This window comes from Eumetopias jubatus, unplaced genomic scaffold (assembly GCF_037043125.1).
Source record: "Eumetopias jubatus isolate StellerSeaLion01/CBP00866 unplaced genomic scaffold, mEumJub1_p1.0 scaffold_8, whole genome shotgun sequence".
Lineage (NCBI taxonomy): Eukaryota > Metazoa > Chordata > Mammalia > Carnivora > Otariidae > Eumetopias > Eumetopias jubatus.
The window spans coordinates 132,874,268-132,901,228 of NW_028274814.1; the positions used below are offsets into that span (position 1 = coordinate 132,874,268).

Sequence of the window (26,961 nt, forward strand, 5' to 3'; positions counted from 1 at the left end):
AAGTAAACAAGATGATTATCAAAAAGAGGTACGTGCTGTGGGAAGGGTTAAAGAGGATGATAGAGCAGGTGACCCCGACAGGCTTGGGTCCAGGATGAGTTGGTAGGGCTCAGTTGCCAATTCTGGGGTCATGGAGAAGAGGACTGAGCAAGTGGTGGAGAGTGACCAGGCAGCGACTTAAGGCTGAGGGGTCAGCAAAACATCTGCGATTGTTCATGACAAGCTGAGACCTGAATGACAGGAAGGAGCATGTCCCCTGAGAACTAGGGGACGGTGCCTTCCAGGCTGAGGGAACATATGCAGTCTCCCCAGATCTGGCAGGCTGGGGGAAGAGAGGGAGGCCTGCATGTCCCGGAGCATAATGGGAGAAGGGGAGAGAGGTAATGCATGACACCCGAGAGGTGGGAGGGGGTCAGATCACACAGGGCTTTGTAAATCAGGGTGAGGGTATGGATTTCATTCTAAGTGTATTGGCACGCTTCGGAGAGTTCTGTGAAGGGGAAGACATATTTTGATTGCAACACGATCACTCTGGGTATTGTATAGAGAATGGATTTTGAGAGAGGCCGTTGCAGGAGTACAATTCAGAGACGATGGTGGTTTGGACAGAGTGGTAGCAGAAGTGGAGAGGAGTGAGCAGGCTTGAGATCCATGTTAGTAGTGGAGTCAGAAGACAGATAACGCAAGAGAAAGAGGGAGATCAATGATAATTCTTGCATTTCTGATTTGAACAACTGGCGGATCATGAGCCTGTTTACTAAATGGAAGTGTGGGGCAGAAGTCGAGGGGGATCAGGAGTTTTGGATATATTAATATTGAGACTCCTATCAGGCAAGGAGTGATGGTTTGAAAGTCATCAGATGATTGCTAAAGCCATGAGCCTGGATGAGATTTCCTAGGGAGAGTGTCTAAATACAAAGAATAAAGAGACGCAGGGCTGTGGCCTGGGGTCCTGCAGATTTAGAGGTTGTGGAGATAAGGAGGAATGGGAAGGAGCCTGAGAAGGAGCAGCCAGTGAAGTCAAGCAGTGGTTCTCCAAGTATGGTTCCAGGGACCAGTGGCCACAGCCATCACCTAGCACTTGTTAGAAATGCTGAATGTCAGACCACACCCCAGTCCTGCTGTCTCAGACACACCAAGGGTGAGGCCCAGACACCAGTGCTTTGATTGTGCTACAGGCCAAACCATTGAAATGGAAGGAAAACCGGGGAAGGTGTGTTTTGAAAGGCAAGAGAAGGAACTCTTAAGAGAAGGAAGGAGTGGTTAACTAGGTGTCAGTGCAGCTGGAAGCTCAACTCAGATGAGTACTGGGGCCTGGCCATGAAGTTTCATAATGAATGTGGAGGTCATTCTTGGCCTTGACGAGAGTGATCTCGGCAAGCCGTGGGCGCCGTGGCAGAGTGGGAACTGGAGAAGGAGTGAATGAGAGAGGGAGGGTGTGGCAAAGACTATGGACCCCGGGTGCAGTAAATGGTTAACTCAGCCGGCTTAGGGTGCTCAAACCCTGCCCATTCCAAAGAAAGGACTGGGCCTTGACCGGTGGTTGGTAGATAACTTCTGAGCCCTTCAAATATCCTGCCTGATAATGGTGTCTTTGTATACCTTGGGCCAGATCAGAGAATTTATGTTAACAAAGTGACTTATGGAAAACACCCGCTTTTTTTTTTTTTGCCTGAGGCCCTGGGTCACCCTGTGTCAGTTTGACCTCTGGGTGTCGGGGTGGAGCCTGAGTAGTTAAGGCCCACACAGGTGCTTCATGCCTACATGACTGACCCTGTGACAAGCCCAGGACACCAAGGCTCAGGTACACTTCCCTGGATGATGATTTTCTGCACAGGTGTCACACATCCCTGCTGGAAGAATGAAGCATTGTCCATGACTCCCCCCAACCCCAGAAGGGACACCTGGAAGCTCGCTCCTGGTCTTTCCTGGACTCTGCCCTATGTGCCTTTTTCCTCTGTATCTGTTTGCTGTAACAAACCGTGACCATGAGAAGAACTTTTTGGAGTCCTGTGAGTCCAAGTGACTCATCAAACCTGAGGGTGGTCTTGGGGACCCTGCCACACCTGCTTTTTCAAGAAGTCTTGCAGTGATAGGAGCAGAGAAAGAGTGAGGCCTTGAGGCGTGTATTGGCTTGGGGTGGGGGGATTTGGTGTGAGTAGATACGAGGGCATCATCACAAGCCTGTTGGAATGATAAAGTTGACAAGGAGAAGTTGGTGACTCAGGAGAGATGTTCTTGGGGAGGTGCGGGGATGGGGTCCAGTACACAAGGTCCTCTGGTAGGAGCAGGGATGGTTCGCACTGAGTGGCCGGAGGGCAGCTGGAGAATGTGCAGGTTTGTAGACAGACTTGGTGAGGCGATGATCGTTTTGTTTCCTCAATGGACTGTGGGGTAAAGTCACCCTTGAGGGTGCGGGACGGGGGGTGAAGAGGCTCCAGGAGGTCTGAGGAGGGAGAGGGTCTGATTTTTAGCTACTTGGAGAGCAAGCCCTCATACAAGGCAAGTGCTAAGATTGTAGGGCAGGCAGAAATGCCCCTTGGAGATCTCTGGCCATGAATTTGAAATGAGAGTCAACATACATCAGAGCCCTGTGCTCTTCTGCATCCGGGTTCAGCTGGGCAGGTGTTGACATGAAGCAGGTGGATGGTAGGGATTAAACCAGGGTTGGACATTGTCAGCTGATGGGACAGAGGGAGAGAGGGTGTTTGTAAGTAAATCAGTGCGAGAGAGGATAAACAAAGTGTATTGCCTGCAGCTTAATTTTGCTCTGTGGTAAGTAATCAAAGGCAATATTTTAAAACAAATCTGGGTTCATTTTGGAGAAGGAAGAAAGCACACGAGGTTTTCGAATAACTCAGTACACTTCAGATATGGTTTCCCTGTTTCCAGCTAGCTATACCCCCTGGTCTTCATGGGGTGAGGTTCACTTAGGTGGGAAGTTTTGGAAGCTTTGGAAAATTCTGGAAGGCCTGTCCTACCGGTGTGACCCCCTGACCCGCGGGCCCCCTGGCATTTTCACAGGGGCTGTCTGTGAAGGTTGGACACGGTCCAACTACGAGCAGTAACAGTATTAATGGGATGGCAGAGGCTGTGCCCCTAAGATGGTGTGGACAGGGAGGGCTGGGGACCAGATCAAGACCTCCCCGGGGGTAGGGCAAGTGCTGCAGGGGTGGGTGGGGGTAGCAGACCCTTACACTGTCAAAGAGTCCAGCCTAGAGGCCAAACAAGTCAGAGGAGTCCAGGTAGACTGTGGAGCAGGGACAGGTTGAAATACAACAGAGTCCCTCCCTCTCTCCTACCCCATTGCCTCTAGGGCCCAAGGGAGGCGACACTCTGGGGGTCCAGGCAAGTGACTCAGGCGGACTGGGTCTCAGGGAACAAGTCAGGGACCTGATTCCCAGAACTGGGGCACGAGGTGGGGATGGGGTGTTGGGAATGAGGCCAAAACCCAGTTATCAGAACTAGGACACTTTCCATGTGGGACTTGTGTTCTTTACATCCTTCCTGCATAAATCCTGGGAAGTGGGGTATGTCTGTGCCTGGGAGCTGGCAGAACGATCAGTCTGAGAGGCCAAAGTGGTGAGGCTACGGGGCACCAAGACGGCGCCTCCTGTCTTTTTCTGCTGCCCTGCCCTAGGTAGCTGTCCCCTTCCTGCCCCACACCCCCAGGCTAACTCCACCCTTGCAAGAAGAGCCTCAGAGTAAACATTGTTTATTTTGAACATTCAAATTTACAAAAACAAAAAAGTAACAAAACCCAGGACACATCTCATACACATACACACACACACGCGTTGCATCTCATGTCACTTTATGTACAAAATTGGGCGGGGGGGGCGGGTGCACTAATTTCACAGTGTCAGACAGCTGGACGTGCTCACTCACTGCTCAGCCTGGGTCCACGAGAGCCCCTTCCCCACCCAGCAGGGGTGAGGTGGGGTTTGGGGTGGCAGGCAGCTGGGACAGAGGGGAAGAGAATGATCCCATCTTTGGGAGGGGACCCTTTCTCCAGTCTGCTCCGGGCAAGGTGCTGGGAAATGGAGAGGAACCAGGGACCCAGTTCTTGGTGGCGGGTAGGGACCACTGCGTTGTGGAGAGTCAGAAAGCTGAGATCAGGTCTCCGGGTGTCCTCGCTGGGTGGCCCCAAGGGCCACTCACCCTCCCGGGGCCCCGGCATCCTCATCTATAAAATGAGGCTTCAGGAGGGCCTCCTGAAGAAACCTTCCTGCCCAAAGCTGTGGTCCTAGGTCATGCACGATTGTGGCAAGGTGATCCGTCCCCTCGGGATGTTGACTGGGGGTACAGCATGCCACAAAGGGGGGCAAAATCTGGCAGATAAGAGCTGTGAAGCACCTGGCGCAGGGCTTGACCCAAAACAGAAGTTTGAGAAAGATCATCTCCCCCATTCCCGGCCTGGGCCTCTTGGGAGACCGTCCAGCTTCCTCTTACCTTTGAGTTCTGGAAACAAGAGCCAGTTGAAGGGCTGAGGTGGTGGGCACACTGCAGAGACCCCTCCCACGGCCTCCCCCAAGGGGACCCCGGCCCTGGGGCCAGCCCATCCCGGGCCTCTTCCTCCATCACCAACCCTATGAGGGTAGTGAATGGGCTCAAGCACATCTCTTTAGGGAAAAACCCATTGGGAGCAATGATGCTCAAGTCCCACTCCACAGAGAGTAGGGGTGCTGGTCCCTTTGGTCCTGGCTGTAATCTGCCTTGGTTTGAAGTCTGGACTCCAGCACCTGCCAACTGATTGACACTGAGCAGATTACTTAACCTCTCTGTGCCCCAGTTCCTTCCCTTGTATCATGGGGCTAAGAACAGTCCCAGCTTACGACTGTGTTGTGAGGATAAATGAGATGTGAGGGGCTCAGCACAGTGCCTGACATTTAAAAAAGTTGGAACAAACAGGCTCCAGCATCACCATTAGCCAGAGCAGCTCAGGGACACAAGCAAGCGCCATTTCTAGCTCCTCTTTCCCTGTCTTCTTGGCTGTGCCCAGGAGCAGCTAGACAAGACCAGAGCTGGCGTCCAAACAGCAGCCATTCAGCAAAGGTGAAGAACGATCAGTGGATGAAGGAGGGGTGGGGACTTTCGGGCTTTCACCTTCCTGGAATGGAAACGGGCACCCAGGCCACTCACCAATGGCCCAGACTCAGTCTGCACCTCAACGCCTCTAATTTGTTCCTGTGCCCTTTGGAGGGCCGACCAGGGTGACTCAGCATGGGACCAAGGTCAGATGTCTCATCTTTGTCACCATGACAAAGCATAAAGGACTTGGGATGATGCCTCTGGGTAGGCTCAAGTTCTGTCAGTTCTCTCCTAGACCCTTTCTTTCCCCAAGGCCTCCACAAAAGCTGCTTCCTTAAAACCGGTAACAGAAACCCAATAAAGCCCATTGTCCTGGGAATCTGGGTTCTGAATCTGCTGTTGTCCCAGCAACAGCATATGTCTAAGAGACGCTTGACCCAGCACTTAGGCTGATGTCATTGGCTGTTACCAGGGCAACCTTGGTCTCAGCAGGTTCTGGCTGAAGCACACCATCGCTTCTTCTTCTAGGGGGAGTTGGGCCCGTGGTGCTGAACGGTCTATTTGTGCTCTTGAACTGGCAACAAGGGAGGGAACTGGGGGCTGGAGGCAACAAGTCTTGGAGAAGCCTCCATGGCAATGGGCCCCACAGCCTGCAGCTCTTGCATCTTGCCTCAGGTTAAGCGGTGGTAGGGAGCAGAGACAGGGAACAGAAAGCGGGGCAAAAGGCACCGGTACCTGCTCGAGTCAGGTAGCCTGCAGCTGCCCAGACACCTGGTAGGTGACTGGCAGAGGGAACACCTGCCTTCCATTCCTGCCAGAGTGCCTGGGGATCACCCCTCTCCTCCCCCTACTTCCTGTGGTGGGGGGGGGGGTCTCGATGCCAAGATGTTTGTGTGTTTCATAAAGGAAGATGTTCATGTTGGAAAGCATTCTGACCTCTTTAAAATGTCTGTCCTCTAAGGTGAAGGCTGGACTCAAAGACACTCACGGGCAGGCAGTATGGTGTAGGGGGGAAGAAGACTGAAGAGGGTGTCAGAAGCCCTGGGTTCTAGCCTTGGTTCTGCCACATTGTGCTGTGTGGTCCTGTGTAAGTCACTTGACCTCTCGGAGCTCTTCCCCATCTATACAAGCAAGAAGTCAGACTGGGTATTTTCATTCTTTTACATTACAGCTTTTACATTCTTCCACTCTCTTGGGGGAGCTGGTGAGGACTCAGGGTGGGGAGCTGGAAGCCTTTAGCCCTCTCAGATGGGCAAGGGTTCCAGGCTGGAGGGGGGGCGATCCAGAAAAGCTGGTTTTTACAATCTGTGCATGAGGTTGGTCTGCCTTACCCGTTGCCCTTGCCCCTGACTCTCTGGAGGCAGCTCCTGACCCTGACCCATGCCCGGCCAGATCCCATCTGCTGCCTACTCTCAGGATCTGCCCTGGTTCCTAGGTAGCGTCAGGCTTGCCTCACCTGATCCACTTGGAATCACAGACCACCTCACGTTTGATCTGGAGAAATGACCAAAGCAAGGGCCTCAGCTCACAAATGAGGAAGGCCAAGCCAGAGAAGGCAGGGACTTACAGAAGGCTACACAGCAGGTGAGCAGCTGGGCTGGCTAGGAACCATGGGCTCCTTCTCATCCAGTGCTCTGTACACCACTCCGTGCTTCTCCCTCTTTGCCCACTCGGTTTCTCCCTTCTTTCCCCAGAGGCTGCGGGGGCCATGCAGAGGGATTAGGTAATGTGGCTGTGCTGTAACCTGGGTCCCCTGGGCACATGCCTCTGTCACAAGCTGCTCCCAGCCCAGGCTGACGTGACCCAGGCCCTGTCCTGGGCACAGAGGAGGAGGGGTGACCTGCCAGTTAGCACACATGTGGGTGGGCACAAGGGGTGACTATGGCCTTTTGGCCTCCCAGGGTCTTGGTCCCTCAGGCTGGAGCCGGGAGGGAGATGTCCTGGGAATTGAGGTGGGGGTGGGCCAGGCATGGAACCAACATTCAAACCACTGCACACAAAGAAACGAGGAAGGAGGAGGAAGAGAGAGGGTGCAGGAGGCTCCATCAAGATCCCCTTGCCCTTCACTGGCAACGGGTGGAAAGATGGAGGAGGGGTGAGTCTGAGTCTCCTCTGTCTCTGTCATCCCTTTCTCAGCTGGGGGGACAGCTCTAGAACTTGTTGTGGCCCTGAAGGGGAAGGGGCCAGGCCTGTTGCTTGGGGGACGGGGGGCAGACAGCCACACCTGCCACTGAGATAGTGGGCCCTTCCTCCATACATGACCCCATGGGACATGCTGTTGAGATCAGTGGCATCAGACGTGGTGGATGGGCCAGGGTGGGTGGGGTAAGACAGCTCCAGTGTGATGCCGAGAGGGTGGACAGTGCTGTGGGCACTGTTATCACCCCCCACCAGGCCCTGGACTCACCCCAGGCTTGACCTGTTGGCTTGAGCTGCTTGTCCCCATCCAAGTGGGGTTAGGGGACAGCCACTGCAGGGCAGGGCATTCTGGAGGTGTGGGTATAGGCGGGGGAAACGGGAGGCATGGCCAGGAGCAGGGCAGGAGGGAAGGCCAGTGTGTGGGTAGGCTGAGGAGGGAATGTGTGCCCCCACCGTAAGGTCCCCAAAATGGCAGGCAAGGGAGGGACCCTGGATGAGGTGGCCCCTCATGCTTTGGCCCTCCCCTTGCAGACATCAAAGGTGGTCTTTTTTGCACCCCCGAAGGCCTCCACCAGCTTGTCTTCCCAGGGGAGGACGTTGCCCAGCAGCGGCCCGGTACAGTTGGCAATGCCCAGGACTTGGGCAGGTGTCAGGGCGTGGTCCCACAGGTTAAACTGGGCGATGTCACCCACGAAGGCCTGGGTGGCATCAAACCGACCACCCAGGGTGTCCTGGGCCAAGAGAGCAGAAGAGAAAGGAGAGAGAGAAACATGGAGTGAGCCATCAGGAAAGACAGGCAGACAGACTCAATCAGGCCCCAGGTCCTGCTGAAGCCCCGCCCATAAAGTTCTAGCCCTGCCCCAAGCTGCCCCCTCTGTCCCCAAGGTTCCAGCCCCTTGGGCTGGTCACTGCTCATTCTGAGTCTCAGTTTGCCCATCTGCAGAATGGCTGGGTCAGACTGATTACTGCTGTGCTTCCAGGGTCCCTTTACCTAACCCCTCCTTCTCAGGGGCCCTGGGTGAGTATGATACCTACTCAGGCCTCAAGCCCCCATACCACCCTGAGCCTTACCTGCTCTTGGCCCAGGATAAGGATCCCATGAGGCTTGATGGGGTGCCAGGCGGCTAGGTTCTCACCAGAGCCCTGCAGCTCCCCGTCCTGGTAGGCAGACCACAGGCCATCCCTTGTGGTCCAGGCGATGCAGATGTGGTGCCAGCCATTGTCCTTCAGGCTCAGAGGCAGCTGGGCCACCTGGACATAGGTCCCGCAACCCCAGGTCAGAGGTGCCACAAGTCCCAAGGCGGGACCAGTGGGGTGGGGCCCAGGAGACCCATGTCCTTTCCAGGGACTGAGCTGAGGCTTACCCTCCCCTTCCTCTCAACCCCGTGTCTTTCTGACCACTTTTTCCTCTTTCCGCACAACTTAACCAGGCAGCTTCTCTCAGATCACAAGGGACTATTCAGTATTGGTTTTCGGGTGTTTCCAGGTTCCTTATTCACCCCCTCACAGGCCTGTAAGGTCATGTGGTGCGGGAGCCACATTTCACAGCCTCTGAACACCTCACACAGCGCCTGGCACACGGTTGGGCTCAAGGAGTACGAGCAGCCTTGGACTCAGAGGCTGGGCACTGGCATCCAGCCCTGGCTCTGCCAACCAACTTCCTGTGGGACCTTGGGGAAGCTGCTCTGTCCTTCCTGGGCCTCAGTTCCTCATGCAAAGGATGCTCATGGTCAGGCAAAGGATGGCAAATATGTAGCCACCTCTGCCTCGTCTACCCAAGGCGGACATGGCTAATCAATCGTGAACCCAGGCTCAGCCCCAGGATCTTTCCTAAAACAGTGCTCTGGGAAGCCGCTGGTGATTGATTAGCATTGGCCTGTGAGATGAAATGCACTTGCTGCCTGTGGATTTGGGACTCCCGAAGGGCTCTTTCATGTCCAGAGTTCTGTGAGATCACGCTTTAATACACATTCTCTGAGGCCCACTTAGTGCCAGGCTTGTTCTGGACACTGGGGATGTGGATCTGGTCCTAGCTATAAATGAGCTGAGTCTGCAGGGGAGGGAAGAACTTCAGGGACAATATTATAAGGCAAAATAACAGGGGCCATTTGGGAGGTCCAGAGGAAGAGGCAGGTGTGGGACAGCAGACATGGTATTCAAACACCTCTGGAAGGACAATGGATCTGACTGTTCCACTGCAAGTCAAAGCAAGGTGGGGGCACAGCAGGAGCAAAGGCTAAGAGGCTGGAATAAAAGGGGAACTGAGTAACCTGTGAGGCTGACGTTTAAAAAGACGCTAGAGTTCCTGGAATAGGGCCGTGCTGTGCCCTGTCCAGGGTGCTGAATCCTTTCCCCTGAGAGCAGAGTGCTGAGCTTGGGCAGGGCCAAGGATGGCAGCCAGGGGGTGTGTGAAGGGGACATGGCAGCAGGATCTAGATGTACTCCAGCTACCCCAGTCTTCTTAGGACCTACTGGGCTACAAGAGAAACTCACTGCCCCCTGGCCCCATCTCCTTCCTCCTCCTCCTCCTCCTCCTCCTCCAGGACACCCATGAAAGACACCTCCTGCTGAGCTGGCTTCTGATGGGTGACAGCCACTTCCCGGCAGCTCTAAGTGGCTGTGGGGGGGTCATAGGTGGGTGTGACACATGGTGTCTGCATCTCCGGGGCGGGGTGTCTCAAAAGACCACCATGCCTGCAAATCCCAAAGCAATATGGCAGGTAGAGGAGGATACTGGGGTGAATGAGGATGATAAGACACTCCTCTTCTCCTGCTCAATCACATGCCACTCCCACACCACTCCCCCGTGTCCTTGTCCGGATGTCACCAATGACAAGGTGAGTGGGGGCTGGGCGGCCCAGGCATGGGGAAGATGGGTGGCCCAAGGGCAGAACAAGGGCACCAGTCTACTCTCCAGGTGAGGGGAGGGGCGGAGGGGCTGGCCTCAGGGGAGGAGGGGGGGTGAGGAGTCCTCCAGCACTCCCTTCCCTAGGTAGGTCCCTGGGCCTCATTTGCTTCTCATCCTGTCCAGGAGAATGAGCAGGGCCCTGGGACAGACCCTTTCAGCCCTGCTCCCGCAGCTGGGTCACTGGGGAAGCCCCACGGGCCTCCTCTGTAAATGGAAACGCCATCACTGACAGCCTCTCTTGGATACAAGCCCTTCTTCAGCCAGTCCCAGGTCTGGCTTGTCTTTGTATCCCCAGAACCCAGCCTGCCACCCAGTAGGCATTTCCTGTGTGCTGAAGCTGCCGAGCAGGGGAATGGAAAGGGCCCACATGCTTGGGACCTAGCCCAGTGCAGGTGCTCCTGGAAGGGTAACTCCGCCCCCCACTTTCTTCCCACTCCGCCCAGCCCCCACTCACCTTGTCATTGATCAGCAGTTCCATGGGGTCGTGGCCCGCCTCCAGGAGCACAATCTCATTGGCCTGCCCGGGCACCGAGTAGGAGAAGGGCGTGCCCTGGCCACTGCCACCCGACCTGGAGCGCAGCCACATGCAGACGGTGAAGGCGTAGAGCTCAGGCAGTGCCTTCCGCACACGGGCATACATGTAGTTGTTGCGGATGGGGATGCTGATCTTGAAGGCATCTGGAGGGCTGTAGGCTGAGGACCCTGAGCGGGGTGGGCAAGGTGGACATGGTGGGGGTCAGTGGACACTGATGGGGGGGCAGGGCAGACTCTAGGATGAGGGCTCCTAGTCCCTGGGCATCTGCCATGTGCCAGGTGCCTTCATGGACCTCTCTACTCTGCCTCTGTGTTGACGGGTGTGGTTAAACACAAGGGCTCTGGACCTGAGATGTCCTGAGTTCAAATCCTGCCTCCACACTTTCCAGCCATGTGACATCCCACAAGTTCAACGTCACCTCTCCAGCCCGGGTTTGCTCAGTTAAATGACATAAATAAGATTTCCTCCCTCCCAGGCTTGTGTGAGGGCCGAGCGGGACAAACTACATAAAGGGCCTGGCCTATAATAAATGCTCAACAAACCTGAGCTGTGGCAATGATCATTTTTCTGAGTTCTTTGCCTATTTATTTAATAGCACTACACAGAACCTTCTACCTGGCAGGCACTGTTCTAAATGCTTTCACATCATTCTTGTGACAACCCCATGAGGTAACCACTATTATAATCCCCATTTCACAGAGGAGGAAGCCTTGGTGCAGAGATTAAGTCATATTCTCAAGGTCACGCAGCTGGTCAGCGGCAGAGGTGCCATCCGAACAAGATCATCTTGGGACTCCTTGGTGTCCAGGGTGCCTTCCCGTGCAGAGTTTCAGGGATTCTATGTCTTGAGTATCAGAGGGCTTTCTGCAGGGGTAGACTAGAGAGTCACCTCTTCCAAGGCCAGGGGGTAACACCTACCACACCCACCTCTAGGGTAGGAGGTCCCCTTCTCTAGCTGCTTGTTGAGGGCTGGGGTTAGGGGGTTGGGGCTGGAAATGGTGGACCTGGGTTCCCAGGTCTGCTTGAGGCTTGGGGTGAAGGCTGATGTGCTGATGCAACATGGTAAGAGAGGAAGGGACTCAGTGCCCCTTGAAACCCCTTTCATAGATGAGGAAGTTGAGTTCCAAGAAGGGACACAACTTGCTCACAGGCACACAGACATCCAGCCTAGCTGTCTGCCTCCTCTCTGCTCTGCAGCTTCTGGAGGGGTGTGTCCCTCAATCCCTTAGAATATGCAGTACAGGGGGCCAGTGGCAGGACTGAGGAGGGATGAGTTTGCCTTTCTTGTCTTTGTGCTCCAGCCAGGATGCGAGCCCTGAAACCCACTGGGTCGTGCCTCGCCTTCTGCCTTGCCCCTGCTCTGGCCCCTCCACTCCAAAACTGACTCTCTCCCTCTGCCTTCAAAGACCAACCCGAGGCTCGTCTCCTTCAGGAAGCCTCTTGGATTTCCTTCTCCTGAACTCACGTCCCACATCTAAGCCAGTCCCCAATAATTGCTCATGATTTCCCCTTGGTATCCCTAACTTGTCTGTAAGCCTCTTAAGGGTGGTCCTCACAAGGTTTCAAAGAGGAAAGGTCCCTGAGAGCTCAGGAGTCCTAGATCCCCACATTTCAGATGAGAAAAACGAGGCCTAGGGAAAGGAAGCAAAATTGCAAAGCAAGCCAGTGACAGCTGTGGAGCCAGGAGCCAGGGCTCCTGATGCTCAGACCTGAGCACTGTCCATGACAGCACGTTTCTCTGACTCCTGGCACTGCCAGGCCCAGTTGCTAAGCAAGGAGCAAAATTCTGATTCACAGAAGGTGCGATTTTTGTGGGGTGGTTAAATGCATGGACTTTGGAAAAGTCCAAACCTCAGACCTGGTTTGAGGTCCAGATCCACTACTCACTGGCTGTGTGACGCTGGGCCTCAGTCGCTTGACCTCTCTGAGCCTCAGTGTCCTCATCTGTGAAATGGGACGAACAGTACCACCCCCGTGTGGTTTGTGAAGATTAAACCAGCTGACATGTCAAGTCCTTAGCCCACTCCCAGAACGTAAGGGCCAGAAAATGCTAACTGTTAAGAAAAATAATGATATTCCCTAATTATTCTCTCCTTCTTGGGTTTCGCAGCCTCCTCCCCACTGTCCCATCTAGCTTTAGCCTCTGGAGAGCACAAAAATGTTTTCAAGTGAATCTGCCTCCTTGAGGACCCATCTGGGAACCAAGGCCCCGCCTGCCATGCCCTCTGCTGGGCCCTGGACCCACCATGTTCCAGTCCAGCCACGCGGTCCTGCAGCGCATCCAGCTCCTTCTCCACCTCCTGCCGCTGCCGCTGGCTGTTGTGACTGAGAGCCACACGCTCCTTCTCCAGGGCCAGCACCTTGGCCAGCAGCTGCCCCTCTAGTTCGTCCATCTTGGAGTGCAGGGCTGTGGGCACCGCGGGCACAGGGGCTGGGGCCGCTGAGAAGTTCACATGGGCTGGGAGCTCCTGCTGCTTACAGGGCAGAAGAAAGGGCATGTGAGGTCACTTGGAGGGCAGAAGGAAAGAGACACAGGGCTCAGAGATGCCCACCACCCCTGTCGGGTGACCCCAGGTGAGCCTCAGCTTCCCCAAAGGCAAAATGGGGATGGCGATATCAAATTCAGGCAACACAGTTCAGCGAAAGAGCAGGTTCTTTCCACTGCCGGTGTCTGATGGTAAGCTGAAAGCAGGCTGGGTCTACCCTCAAGAACATCTCAGCCTGTGGTGGGGTGGAGGTGGGGGGGCTGGCGGTGGAGAGCTCTAGAAGCTCCCCTGGGTGGTTCTCACATTGCAGTCAGGGTTGAGAGCCACGGCTGAGTCCTTCATAACCAAAAGCTGTATGCTGACAGGTTCTTGAAGGGGTGGATTGTCTTAGTCTTCACTCATTCGCTCGCCAGGTTTCTCAAAATGGTGCAAGGCTCTGTGTGGGCACTGGGCAGATGCAGAGGCACAAACCAGGGGCTTCTGGAATAGGGCTGCAATGGTGTGCCTTAGTCAGAAAACCCAGGGCTCAAATCCAGCTCCAGAGTCAATCTGCTGTGTGACCCTGGGCAAATGCCTCCACTTCTCTGAACCCCCGTTTCCTCACATGCAACAGGGTACAACGGTACCTATTTAGAAGGGGGGTTGGGGGATGGCTAAGTAGTAAATGCCAATGAACAGAGGCTGGTTATTGCAATTACAGCCCAGGGCAGAGTGATCCAAGCTGGTTTCTGACACCCTCATCCTGCCCAGGATTTTTTAGAGCCTCCCTTTTGCTGCCTTATGACCCCAGCGGGCAGGAGAATGGGAGCAGGGGCCCGGGGAGGGGGGCTCTCTTCCCCGTCTCCTGCTGGAAGAAGCCCTTCTGGAGTGGAAGAAGGCAGGCGAAGCCTCAAGTCCAGACTCTGGGAGGGGGTAGTCTCTGGCAGACATTAATAATTCAGTGAGCTTCTAGGACCTTCCCTGTCCCCTTGGCTTCCTCCACACTCCCCAAGGGCCCAAGCAGCTCCTGCTCAATCAGCCCTGGGCCTTGCCTGCAGGCTTAGCCCCAGGCCTGAGGTCACTGAATTCTTACCATACTTTCACTGAGCAAGGAATAATGAGGGAGCACCTACTATGGGTTGGGCCCTGCACCCAGTGCTGAAGGTAACTGCCGAGGGCAAAACAGAAAACCAAGAGCACAACCTAACATTTCCTGAGTGCCCCGTGCCTCGCAGGATGGCCCCTTGGCTTGGAGCAAGTACAGGATACCCCTCCCGAGCCTCATTGGCCCAGCCCTGGCCCTGTGGTCATTTGCTGGGTGAGACTGGGCAGATTCCTTCGACTTGAGGTGCGTGTCTTCTAGCTGTGTGATGAGCAGATAAATGGGTGTCCTGCCTCAAAGTGCTGGAGGGTGGGGCGGGGAGGCCAGCGCCTGAGAGAAGCTGCCATGACCTCATGCTGGGGAGTTGGAGGGACTGACACCCCACCTCGGGAGTGGGGGCAGGGGGGCTAACTTCTTTGGTGTCATTTTTCCTCATCTACAAAATGAGGGCTTGGAATGCCCAGCTTGCAGACCTGTGGTCAGGATTAAATGGTGGTGTGCAGGACAAAAGCCAGGACCAAAGCTGGACCATAGTGGGCCACTTTTTTTTTTAACATTTATTTATTTATTCTGAGAGAGAGAGAGAGAGAGAGAGAGAGGGCATGAGCAGGAGGGGCAGAGGGAGAGGGAGAGAGAATCTCAAGCAGACTCCCCGCTGAGCGCAGAGCCTGATGCAGGGCTCGATCTCATGACTCTGAGATCACGACCTGAGCTAAAGCCAAGAGTTGGACGTTTAACCAACTGAGCCACCCAGAGGCCCCCACAGCGGGCCACCTTTATCCCCCACCACATCCCACCTGAGAGGGCGCAGCCACCCATCCGTGCAACCGCCTGCTTGGTGCCCCAGACTGGGGTGCAGGCCAAGTGTGGTGGGTGGGGCATGGACTAATGAGCAGCTCTGTACAGCTGGCCCCACCCCTGTTACACTAACCTCCGATACCCTATCTGGAGGGCTCCTTCTACCTCCCTGGGTGCCTACGAATCCTAACTCTGGCTAAACACAAAGCCTCAGTTTCCTCTTCTGTGAAACAGGGACAACAGGTCCAGCTCTGTCCATCCCCAGACGGATGGAAGGATGGAAGGGTTGAAGTAACAGGCCCTCCTGGACAATAAAAACAGAATGCAAACTGTGAGCCTTGAATACATCAGCCAACGAAGAGCTGGCTACCTCCAGAATCTTCCCTTGGCCACGAAAGCCCATGGAGTGTCAGGGCCAGCCACCCACCGCACTTAAAGTGGCTGAACGTCCAGTAAATCTTGGGCTGAGGCAATTAGCTCATAGGAGGCATCCCATCTCAGTGCCAGCAGGGCCACGGCTGCATCTCCTGGGCTCCGGCACCCTCTATCCTCAGTTTCCCTCTTTCCACGGGGCCAAGCTTGACAGGAGGGCCACACGTCTGAATGAGACAGGGTGCCAGGCCCGTCCTTGCCCCTGCACGTGTATTTACTCACCGATCCCCACAGCCGCTCATTTTGCTTGGTACTCTTAGTGCCCCCATTTCACAGATGGGGGAACTGAGGCAGAAGCCTTTTTGAATTTCCGACAGCAATGGGGCTGGGCAAAGCTGACACCTCTAGAGCGCTCGAGCAGAGCGTCCTCCTCCCTCAGAGGGGGAACAGGACGTCTAGTGCTATTTACACAGACGCCGTGGTGAGGAGAAGCCGTGCATGCTGAGCGAGGCGGGCGTGCAAGCTGTTCTTTTGTCAGAGCCACCAGCTCTGTTGCCGGCAGGAAGGCCAGGGAGGAGGTGGGCTCTGAAGATCGTGTGCGGCCCCCTCCCCACCTCAGTGTCTGAATCAGAAGAACATGACTCCCCCCACTTTCCCATCTGCTGCAGGCGCAGGCTGTGCCGCGTGGGCTCCTGGCTGATGCCAACTGGGCCCCTAGCCCAAGATGGGGGGAGGGGTCACCCCCACTCAGGTCCTGACGAGGCAGCGAGAGGGGGGGCTCCGAACCCACAGACTGTTGCGCTGGGAGTCTGGGTGGGGTTCGGCGTGAGTGTACGGGCCCCGAGCCAGAGCCCGGAGTCCTAGCCCGGCTCAGCGCGAACGCGCTGGGCTCATTAGCACTCAGTAACGAGAATGCGACAGTGGCCCTTGTCCTCATCATCGCGTACCACGTGCCAGGTCCTGCACCGGGGAAGTCTGTGCGCACATTTCACAACCCCTCTCGACAATCGGGGGAGGTGAGGAGGCCCACTTTACAGATGAGGGAACTGAGGCGGTGAGCTGAAGTTTCAGGAACCCCAGCCCAGGCCCTTCAGGTTCCAGAAGCTGTTCACCTTCTTCCATCCTTCCCTCACAGTGTGGGTCTCAGTCTGCCAAGTGGGCAGAGTGCTGGCTGCCCTGCCTGCCTGGGGGGGGGCAGCGGAAGAGGTTCCGGTGGCCATGAAGAGACTGGGAGGGTGCGGCGGGCTGTCAGACCGCGGTGGCGGGGGGGGGGGGGCGACCTCACTGAGGGACCCGGAGAGCAGGGACCTGCCTAGGGAGGGTGGCTCGGAGGCTGGGAGGATGTGGGGAGGACCCAACCACCTCGTCCCCAGGTGGGGTCTGCTCCTTTCCCTCGGGGAGCAGAGGGAGGGTGCCGGACTTCAGCGCCTAGCTCAGCCCCCGCCCCCGGGACAGTGCAGGGCCCAGCTCTGGGGGTGGTGGGCAGGGTGGAGGAGGAGAGGCTTCACGGCGGCACTGTGGGTGCGGTCTCCTCACCTCCCCATCTGACCACCCCCAAGTCCAGGGGGAATCTGCTGGGCTCACAGCTGGGTTCCACCCGCCTAGTGACCTCGTGTACAGCTGCGGTGCCTCAGTTTCCCCAGCAAAAAGGGTGCAGCAATATCTCATCACACTGTAGTGAGAAGTGAGTTATATACTGCCCTGAGGGCAGAGCAGGCCCGGGAGGCGCTTGGTGTCAGTTCTTTTTTTTTTTTAAGATTTTATTTATTTATTTATTTGACAGAGAGAGGCACAGCGAGAGAGGGAACACAAGCAGGGGGAGTGGGAGAGGGAGAAGCAGGCTTCCCACGGAGCAGGGAGCCCGATGCGGGGCTCGATCCCAGGACCCTGGGATCATGACCTGAGCCGAAGGCAGACGCTTGATGACTGAGCCACCCAGGAGCTCCTTGGTGTCAGTTCTTACTGCCACTACTTAAATAGCTCTTGAAGGAGCCCATCCTTCTCCAACTCTAACCATAAACCTTTTTGTTCAATCATTATGTTGAGAGAAAAAGCAGGTTACAGAAGAACAGTTGGATACCATTTGTATAAAGTTGCAAAGATTCAAAACTAGATCATGTATTTGTAAAAAGCAGGAAGAAACACGTGGGGAGAGATGAATACAAAATCGGGGCAGTGGTGACTCTCTCTTGAGGGCTGGTGGAGCTGGGAGGCTCTGAAGGGCACGAGCTGATTGCAAACGTTCTGGGTCTTGAGTCTGGGTCCCCACCTGGATGGCATTCTTTATACCTTTGTGTATGTCTGAGATACTCCGCAATGACTTTCTTTAAAAAAACAGGGAAAAATCCAAAAGCAGAGTCTCTGAGGGTAGAATCTAACCCTGAATCTTAATGGTAGTCTCACTTGGGTCCTCTGGGCCTCCCTAGTCCAGGCCCCGGTCACCTGGGCCCCTACACTGGCCCTTCTCCACCGGGCAGCCAGGGGCAGCTGCCTAACTGCTAAACCAACAGTGTTGCTTAAAATCCTTCAATAGCTCCCCTCTCCCACCTGTAAAGTCGCAGCCCCTCTGATCTCAGCCGTCACTACCCACCCCTGCAGGCTACACCTCCTTTGCACCTAAAGTCCCCAACTGCCCCCGGCTCCCTTCTCCCAGGGCCTCCGTACATGCTGTTCCTTCTGCTAAGAACACACTTCCTGCTCCAGTCGCACCTCCCCTGGGCAATGCTGGCTCCCCCTCCAGACAGCAGCTTTCCCGACCCCTGATCTAAGATGCTCCGAAGGGAGAGGAGAGAGGGCTTTGTGGGGGGCCTGCAAAGTCTTCCTTCCCTCGGTCCCTCCCTCCCTCATTCATCCTCGCGTCCACATAGGCTGGAACAACTCGATGTCACGAGTTCAGGCACGACTCTCACATCAGACAGGTCAGCGTCATTTCCAGGCTCCCGACTTCCTAGGTCTGTGCACACATTTCACAACCCCTCTCGACAATCTGGGGAAGTGAGGAAGCCCACTGTACAGATGCAGGAACTGAGGCGGTGAGCTGAAGTTTCAGGAGCCCCAGCAAGCTGCTCAACTCCTGGGACCGTTGGTTTCCTCAACTGTAAAATGGGTTTAATAATGGTCTCTACGTTTTGGGATATAATTAATGACCAAATGAAGGAACGTGGTGAGGGCTGGCATACACTATGTGGCTGATAAATGGGTATAGTCAGGAGTAGCATTTGCATCTACTGAGGGGCGGGAGGGCACAGGGAGTGGTAACCGTGCGGGCAGCAGAGGCCAGCCTGATCCTTGGTCCTGGGTCCGCAAGGCCAATTTGGAACTGTAACCAAAAGTTTGTCTAAATGGGTGTCTGTGAGCCAGGGTGCCAGGTCAGGGGGCTCCTTGTGTGGCGAGGCAAGGAGAAGGTTCTCTGAGCATCTGTCCATCCACCCTCCTGGGCTCAGAGGCCCCAGAGTAAGTGACAGGATACCCCCAGCCCCGGGCCCCCTTGCCTCTCCCTTCAAGTATTCCCCATCCAGCTGCTGCACTGAGGCGGCCACAGAATTCCCTCTAAGGTCCTGCTTGCCCACATACTTCTGGGCCCTAGCCAAAAATCTGCAGCAAAGACTGAGAATCCCCTCTACCCCACAGTCCATTTTTATAGAAAATCCTGGCTGTGAGCTTAGCTCAGCTTCTGCTGTGCTGTGTGACCTCGGGCAAGTTACTCAGCCTCTCTGAGCCTCAGCTTCCCCTGGAGTCAAATGAGGGGTATGTGGGGGGCACAAAAGTGCTTCCACTTTGGGTTGGTTGTCTCAGTCCCCATCCCCAGAGTTCTATGGGGACCATGGGCCCAAGACTGTCCTCAGGAAACCCCACCACATTTTCACTTGGTGAGGAGCACCAACCCCTGACCTCTTTCCACCTCCCACAGGCAAGGACTTCACAAAATGGCCAATGAACATAAGAAAAGGTGCTCCATATCATGAGTCATCAGAGATACACAAATTAAAACCACAGTGAGTTCACTACACACCCACCAGAATGGGGAGGGTTTTAAAAATAACCATACCAAGGCTGGCAAGCTTCACACACAGGTGGGCATGTCGACGCTTACTGCCACTTTGGAAAAGTGTTTGGCATCACCTCCTAACGCTAAATAAATGTCTCTCCCGGGACCCAGACACCCACTCCTGGGGATGTAGCCAGGAGAAATGAGGGCTTATCGCCACCAAAAGATGTCACAAGAATGTTCGCAGCAGCCTTATTTGTAATAACGCCAAGCCAGAAACAACATAAATGTCCATCCATAGAGGAAGGGTAAGTAAACTTAGGCACATCCATATGTCAAAACACTACACAGTGTGGAAAAATAACGCATCTCCGATACATGCCCCGCGATCGAATGTCAGACAAACACAACAAACAGCAGACCCAACAGGGCGCAGCTGTCTGAGAACAGTCGTATAACGTTCAAATACAGACCACATCTATGGTGGCCGAAGCTGGGAGAGTGGTACCTCTGGGGAAGAAGGGACTTTAGGGGTCACAAAGGAGCCTTTGGGGGGCACTGGAAATGTCCTCTTCTTGATCTGGGTGGTGCTCTCATGCATGTATCCATACGCGAATTTTCACTGAGCTGTACACTTAAGATTTATGTGTTTTATACGCAAGATATATGAGCTCTTACATATCTGGAATGTAAGATATACCTCAAATAAAGAAAATCCCCCAGGTAAGGCCCTGACTTCTCCCAAGCAGGCTTGGAAGGGCAGGACGGGCCTCTCTTGGGGGAAGGACTGCCAGAGATGAGAGGCCGCAAGGGCCCAGCATGACAGGACAAGAGGGACCCTCCCGGGGTCCCGCCCCTCCCTCCCCATCTGACGGATGGGGAAGCTAAGGATTAGAGAGAAGAAGGAATTTTCTGAGGTCACAGCCAGCAGGTGGCAGAGCCGGGGTTTGAAACACCAGGTTTCCTGCTAGAGCAAAGGTGTCACACTGGCAGGAGTGCGGGTTAAGACTTCCCAGTATGTGCGCCCCACCAGGAGATGGGGCGAGGCTAGCCACAGCGTCTGCAGGTGGCTGGTGGGCACTGAGTTTCCACATCCTCAACGGGCAGAAGTTCTTTCACTGCACCCTGCCAGCCCCCTCCACAGCCAAAGAAGCAGGGTGAGGGGAACCAGCTCCCACCAGGCAGAAGCTGCCAGAATGCGCAGCAATGGAGGAGAAAAGCAAAAGCAACCAACAGACTTTAGAAAAGGCACCAGGAGCTTCTCCATACCACTGTGTTTATCCGCAGATTTCCCTCGGAAACTGGAGGTGTGGGAGTGGGTGGCTGGGGCCACGCACACATGTAACCCCGCCCGCCCCCCCACAATTCCTAAGCAGGACGCATCTGCCCAAGAATTCCCAATTTAGAGCCCAAAGGGCCAGGACCAAATCCAGCCCCTTCTTGCACCCATTTTACAGATAAGAAAACAAAAAAACTGAGGGAGGGGAAGAGCTTAAAATCACAAGAACTCCACTTTATGCCACCAGCCAGCCTATTTCAGAGAATATTTAGAGCTGGAAGGTGTTTAGAGAACATCTGGCTCACCATATCATTTTATGGAGTGGAAACCGAAGCCAGGGGTGGGGGTGGGGTGGGGTGCCAGGCCCTGATTCCTCTAGAGTCTCTGGCCCTCCATGTCCTTATCCGGAAGATGCAGACGCATACAGCCCACTTCCCGGGGCTGAAGACTGATAAGCTAATAAATACTACTTATTGTTATCTATTAGCAGCAAAGCTCCCACGTGAGCCTTCTGATGATCCTGCCAGCCAGCAGGACAAGCCTTTGAGGACTGGCCCTCATCATTCTTGCTCTGGGTGCGCAGAGGCAGAAATGGCCCAGGACCACATCCAGCACCAGGCACTGCCCTCATCTGTCTTTCTCACTCTCCTGAAGGTAGGTGAGGTCTGACCTTTCCAGGTGGATCTAGAGAAAATAATGGAGCACAAAGAAGGGCTCTGGAGCCAGACACACTGACAGGGTCAAATCCAGGCCCCATTGCTGCGTGACCTTGGGCCAATGTCTTAACCGCTTTGAATGTTGGGTTTCTTTCATCTGTAAAAGGGGAATAAAATTGTTACCTCCCTCATGGAGATTTAATGAGGATTAAATGAGCGAACTCGCAGTGCTCGGTGAGTGTGAGCTATAATTGTTATCAAGTCCAGGGTCCCCTGTGACCATCATCAGAGTGTTCCCTACCCCTGTCTTCCCACTCCAAGATGGGGATAGGCAACCAGCTTGCCAGGCCAGGTTAGAGATGTGGTTTCAGTCAAAGAACTGCTGATTAAATCAATCTTAAAGTTTCATTTTACACATATATTAAATTAATGCAAAAATGGAACCCTGGAACATGCATATATGGCTGGTTGCCATACAAATGGTTCAACCCTTTTGGAAAGTGGTTCTTGGCCACAGCCATAAAAGATCAATATCCTCTGATGCAGTAATACCACTCCTGGGACTCCAGCCTAAAGAAATAATTCAAGAGAATTTCTAAAAAGAAAAAAAAAAAAAAAAAAACCCAGACAACTATCTGCATGAAACTGATCCTGCAATGAGCATCTAGAAGAAAAATAATTAGGAACAACCTGCATCTCCAGTAATGAGAGACGATCGGAGGATTGATGGATGATGGAGTCAGAGATGGATTCCAGTGTATTATGGCCATCATTAAAATGGTAATTACCAGCAACCAGCAACTCTGGAACAATGTCTACCTCTGGAGAAAGGACCGAGAGGGGCCAAAAAAAAAACCGGATACAATGGTGGAATTAAATGCGATTTCTCCCCCCCAAAACACCTTTTGACTTTTTTCAATTAATAGCAACAACAATAACAAAAATAAAAACACAGGAAGGAAGACAATTTCTCGTAAGGCCACAAGTGTGGCTCTCACTTGAGGCCTCAGGGGGAGGCCTGGGCCAGTGTGAACCTCCCTCCCCTTTGGTGGAAGGCTGAATGGGCGAGGGAGGAGGTGATGCAGAGATGTGCCAGGTGGAGACAGGCAGGGATGTGCCCAGGGTTATGCGAGAAGGATTGGGGCTAGGGAAAAGACAGTGTGTGATTAGGGAGGGCCTCTGGGAGGTGGTGTCCTCAGAGCAAACTCCTAGGTGATGAGTATGGATACTCTGGGGGTAATCTGGGCAGAGGCAAGAAGGAACTGGGAGTTGCGCCAGCTCTGAAAAGACAGCCTGGGAGCAGGCTGGGGAGTTTGCACCACAAGGAAGCCCCATGATGGGCTTAAGGAAGATCCCTGGGGCTGCCTGGAGGAAGATGGGTAAAGGGGTGTGTCTGGTGGGTTGAGGAGGCTGCTGCAAGCATCCAGAGAGACGAGGTCGACTGGAAGGAGGAGGGGAGGGGAGGAGCTTCTCAGAACACACATGAAAAGCAGGTTGGCAGAGGACCTGAGTTCAGATTGGGGCACCATGAGGGCAGGGGGCTGGTGCGATGTCCAGAAGGATGTGCTCAGGAAGCAGTTGGATCTACCGGTCTGGAGCTCGGGAGAGAAACCTGGGCTGGATGAAGTTGGTTGGGGCACCACAGTAGAATATGTGTTGGAAGCTGCAGGGTGTGGCTGAGTTCACCCAGGGAAAGTGAAAGGAGAGCCAGGCGGGCGCAACCATTAAAGGAGGAGGACCCCGAAAGGGGACACAGAAGCAGAGAGGGAGAAGGAGCAGGTGAGAGGTGTCTAGAAGCCAAGGGCCTGGAGGTCTGTAGGAAGGAGGGAGGGATGGGGTCAGCTGTTGGAGAGGCATTCAGAAAGATAAGGACTGAATCATTCCTGTTCAATTGATCAACTCCGGTGACATCCCCAGAGCACGTTCAGTGTGCCATTAAGGGAGAGAGGGGAGGGACAAGGAAACAGACCTCGGGAATCCGGGGGCTTCCTTTTGAGGATATTGGATGAAAAGAGAGGGGAGGAAGTATGTAGTGGCTACACGATGCACGCGGTCCCACTGAGATCAGTAATCTGACTGCCCCACTGGACTGTCGGGGTCCAGACCCCAGCTGCTGCGAGGCTCAGAAGGCAGACCTGGTGGGCAAGCAGAGCCCCGCCCTTCTCCCTCCTGGTCCACTAAGCTCAGAAAGCAGGAGGGCTATGTGCAGGGAAGCCAGGGCTCTCCCAACCCAGGAGGCCAATCTGGTGCCAAATCCCAGCCTCCAGGATCCCCGCCCTGCCCCCCAACCTCAGCAGGCTAACTGGAGGGGAGCCCACCCTGCCGAATGCACAGGTGCTGGGGAACAGGTCCAGGGCAAGCCCAGCTCTGCCAACCCCAGACGCGGGAGGAACCACAGGTGCCATCTGGGTGTGGAGGCAGGGGCTAGGGCAGGCAAGAGGAAGTTTACTGAAAACCACAGCTTTTTTTTTTTTTTTTTACATTAATAAACTCTTTTTCCTAAAAGAGGGGTGTTTGTTCCCATTTTTATTTCTGGCTACTTAAAAAATTATCAATATTATAGCTTAATGACAAAAATACCAACCACTCACATTGACAGAGCACATCGCTGCCAGACAATGGCTGTTCTGGGCCATTCGAAAAGACTAACTCACTCAATCTTCCCAACAGCCCAACGAGGTAGGTGTTATTATTGTCCCCATTTCACAGGTGAGGAAACTGAGGCTCCCCTGCACTGTTGAATTTCAGCATTCCCCTGATTATCTTCCTGCTCTTGGCTCTCTCATTCTAGAAATGCCCCAGAGTCGAGGGAGGAAAAGGGGATGCTGCTGGCCTGGCAGACAAGCCTCCTGGGCGTTCCTCCTGCCGCTGCCACTCACCTAGGAGGGTGCTGAGCCCCCGGTTTCTCACAGGTAAGGTGAGAGGGTTGGCTGTGATGGCCTAGCTGCACTCTGACCCCCAGTGGGGTGGGTGATGACACCAGCAGACTTTCTGGAAGGCTGCTGGGCCATGGCCATGCCTTCCCCACAGGCCTTGTCTCTGCTGTCAGGCCAGAGGTTGATCTGAGGGAGCCATGAGGAGGGGGAGTCCCTACATTTCCTTTCTTCCAGGCTCTTCTCCCTCTGCCTTTGCCAGCTCTGCTAGGTTGGGGGAAAATATGAAAATATGAAAGGGGGCTTTGGCCTCTCTCTCTCCCCCACCTCTTTCCACAGACTCAATTTTGTTGCTAACCCCCTTCCCTGCCAACTGGAAATCATGGATGGCTGGGGGGTGGTCAGTGTCTTGCAGACATCCATCCTTCCAAGTCTGCCCAGCTCCCCCAGGGAGGTAGGGGTCTGGCAACCTCAGAGGAGAAATGGCCAGGGACCACACCACAGCCAAGAGCAGACTCCCCCTCTTAGACCCCCTGTGTTTGACCTGAGCCAGGGACGTCGGAAGAAGGTGTCCACCCGCGGGAGGCCCTATTCTCCAGTCAGTCCCCACCCAGAGCTGCTGGTTTCCAGGTACTGGGGGCTGGGCCAGCACTTTAAGGTGCTGCCCTTGGGTCCGTGGTCTGAGGCCGAATGGGGGATATGGAGATGGGCAGCGCTGAGGGGCACGCGGATTTGGCTTATGGGACGCTCTGTTCCCTGCTCTTCGGCAGGACAGCAGATTCCCGAGTCCCTTGGACAGCGCCTCCTTTCTCCCTCCCGACCCTAGGAAGCGAGTGGGACTGGTGCTGCTTTGGGGGTGTCTGGAAGAAACGAATGAAACGGACATTTAACGAGGTCCTAGCACGTGCCAACCATTTTCACATACCTACATTTTAGTAAATCCTCACTACGAGTGGACACTGTGACGCCCGTTTCACAGATGCGGAAACTGAGGCTTGCCACAGAGGTGCCTGGAGGGAAAGGCGAGGGGAAGGAGCCTTTCCCGCGCACCCCCCGCCCCCCGGGCCCGTGTCTCAGTGGCGGCAGGCACCGGCCTCCCCTTTCCCGCCGGCCGCCCCTCCCACACCCCCCGCCCGCGCCCGACGGCGCGCGGCGCTCACCTCGATGCGGTCCAGGCGGTCCCGGAGGGCGCGCACGGCGTCCTCCAGCTCCAGGATGAGCGCCGGCGAGTCCCAGGGCCCGTCGGCCATGGCGTCGCGGCGGGGCCCGGCGTCCTGAAGGCCGCGCGGAAGGCCGCTCTCGCAGCGGCCCAGCTTGCCGGTGAGCTCGCGGATGGTGTCCTGGTCGGCGCGGATGCGCGCCTCCTGCTGCAGCGCCGTCTGGCGCAGCTGCTCGGCCGTGCTCTGCAGCAGCAGCAGCTCCTCGCGCTCGCCGGCCGCCGCGTCGCCCTGCTCGGCCCCCGACGGGCAGGCGGCCGCCAGCGGCGTGCAGAGGAAGCGGCTGAAGAGGGGCACGGGCGGCAGCGGGTGCGCGCTGGCCGCTGGCGCCCCGGGCAGCGCGGGGGGCCCGGCCGAGCCGCCAGCGCCGTGCAGCGCGCTCAGACTGCGCTGCGGGCCCGGGGACGCGGCGGCGGCGGCCGAGGCGGCCGAGGCGGCCGAGGCGGCCGAGGCGTTGTCGGCGCCGCCGGGCAGCGCCCGCGCCGGGCTGGCCGCCAGGGGCACGCTGGCGATGATGCAGATGACGGCACCGAGAAACGCCAGCATGCCCGCGGCCAGCAGCACGGCCAGGAACTTCAGCGTGAGGCGGGCGGCGGGGGCGCCCGAGGCCCCCCGGCAGGCGCGGCGGCGGGGTCGGGGCGCGGGGCCCGGGCGCGCGGGGCCGAGCGGGGCCGAGCGGGGCCGAGCGGGAGCCGAAGCCGGAGCTGTTGCCGCGGCCGCTGCTGCCGCCGCTCTGAGCCCGGGCGGCGCGAGGAGGAGAAGGCGGCGGGCGGCGGGGAGGGGGAGCGGGCGCGGCGGCCCCGCCCCGCCGGCTCCCCCCGGGGCCGGCCCTGGCCCAGCCCCGCACCCGTTCTGTGCCGGGCGCCGCCGAGAGCGCGATACCGCCGTCCGCACCGCGCCGGGGCGGGGGGAGGGGGCGGGCGGCGACCCGGTGGCCGCGCGGCGGGACTCCCGGGGGACCCCCGCCGCACCCCTCCTGGGCTCCAGGCCCCTCCCCGAACCCGTAATGCCGACAGCTACCTGGCAGGGAGCTTGTATCCGCGTCGGGCTCAATTAAGCCTCACGGTGGACACGCTCACCGGGGAAATGAGAAGCCTGGGGCCCACCGAGGTCAGGTCACTGTCCAAGGTCACGCAGCTAGGATGCGTTGGAGCAGCGTTTGAGTTCAGGCGCTTCTGAGGGGACTCAGGTTGTAGGATTGAGCTGGGGTGGGCGTGGGTAGAAGAAAAGAGGTTAGTATTGGGGGCAGGGGACTGGAGAATTTGAGGCAACCACCAACCTGTCACTCCCTACCTCCGACCTCCTGAAGGAACAGGGTTCACTCCCCTCCACCCCCATCAAAAAACAAAAACCCAAGAACACACACACACACACACACACACACACACACACACACACACACAGCAGAAAAACAAAGAAACAAAAACTTCCTGTGATCTCAGAGGGTAGCAGAATCCTTAAGGGCATGAAACATCGGGGGTCCCAGAGAAGACCCCTCTCCCCACCACAGTCTACATTAGGAAGGTAAAACCCTGCTGGACCCGTGGACCAGGCACTGGAAGGAACCAGAAGGAATGGGAGTGACCTATGGTGCGGAG

At 55.9% G+C, this 26,961-nt stretch overlaps 1 protein-coding gene across 2 annotated transcripts; it reads right to left on the reverse strand.

Annotated features, from left to right (window-relative positions):
• Positions 1-7,676: 7,676 nt before the first annotated feature.
• On the reverse strand, positions 7,677-25,936 carry NPTXR (neuronal pentraxin receptor). 2 transcript variants are annotated; one of them, XM_028115651.2, is made up of 5 exons: positions 25,307-25,936; positions 12,859-13,084; positions 10,533-10,780; positions 8,242-8,421; positions 7,677-7,901 (listed from the first exon to the last, which is right to left on the reverse strand). In XM_028115651.2, the coding sequence occupies exons 1-5, from the start codon at positions 25,907-25,909 to the stop codon at positions 7,677-7,679; spliced, it is 1,482 nt and encodes a 493-aa protein (XP_027971452.2). In that variant the 5' UTR covers positions 25,910-25,936. The 2 variants fall into 2 exon arrangements, with proteins under 2 accessions (XP_027971452.2, XP_087881805.1); XM_088025679.1 differs by having other exon boundaries at positions 12,859-13,087; positions 25,307-25,909.
• Between the last annotated feature and the right edge of the window lie 1,025 nt (positions 25,937-26,961).

Coding starts and splice junctions, on each gene's coding strand:
- NPTXR (XM_088025679.1), bottom strand. CDS start 25,909: ATGCTGGCGTTTCTCGGTGCCGTCATCTGCATCATCGCCAGCGTGCCC. Junction 10,781..12,858: donor CGTGGCTGGACTGGAACATG/GTGGGTCCAGGG, acceptor CACCCCGCTCAG/GGTCCTCAGCCTACAGCCCT. Junction 7,902..8,241: donor TTATCCTGGGCCAAGAGCAG/GTAAGGCTCAGG, acceptor CTCTTGGCCCAG/GACACCCTGGGTGGTCGGTT.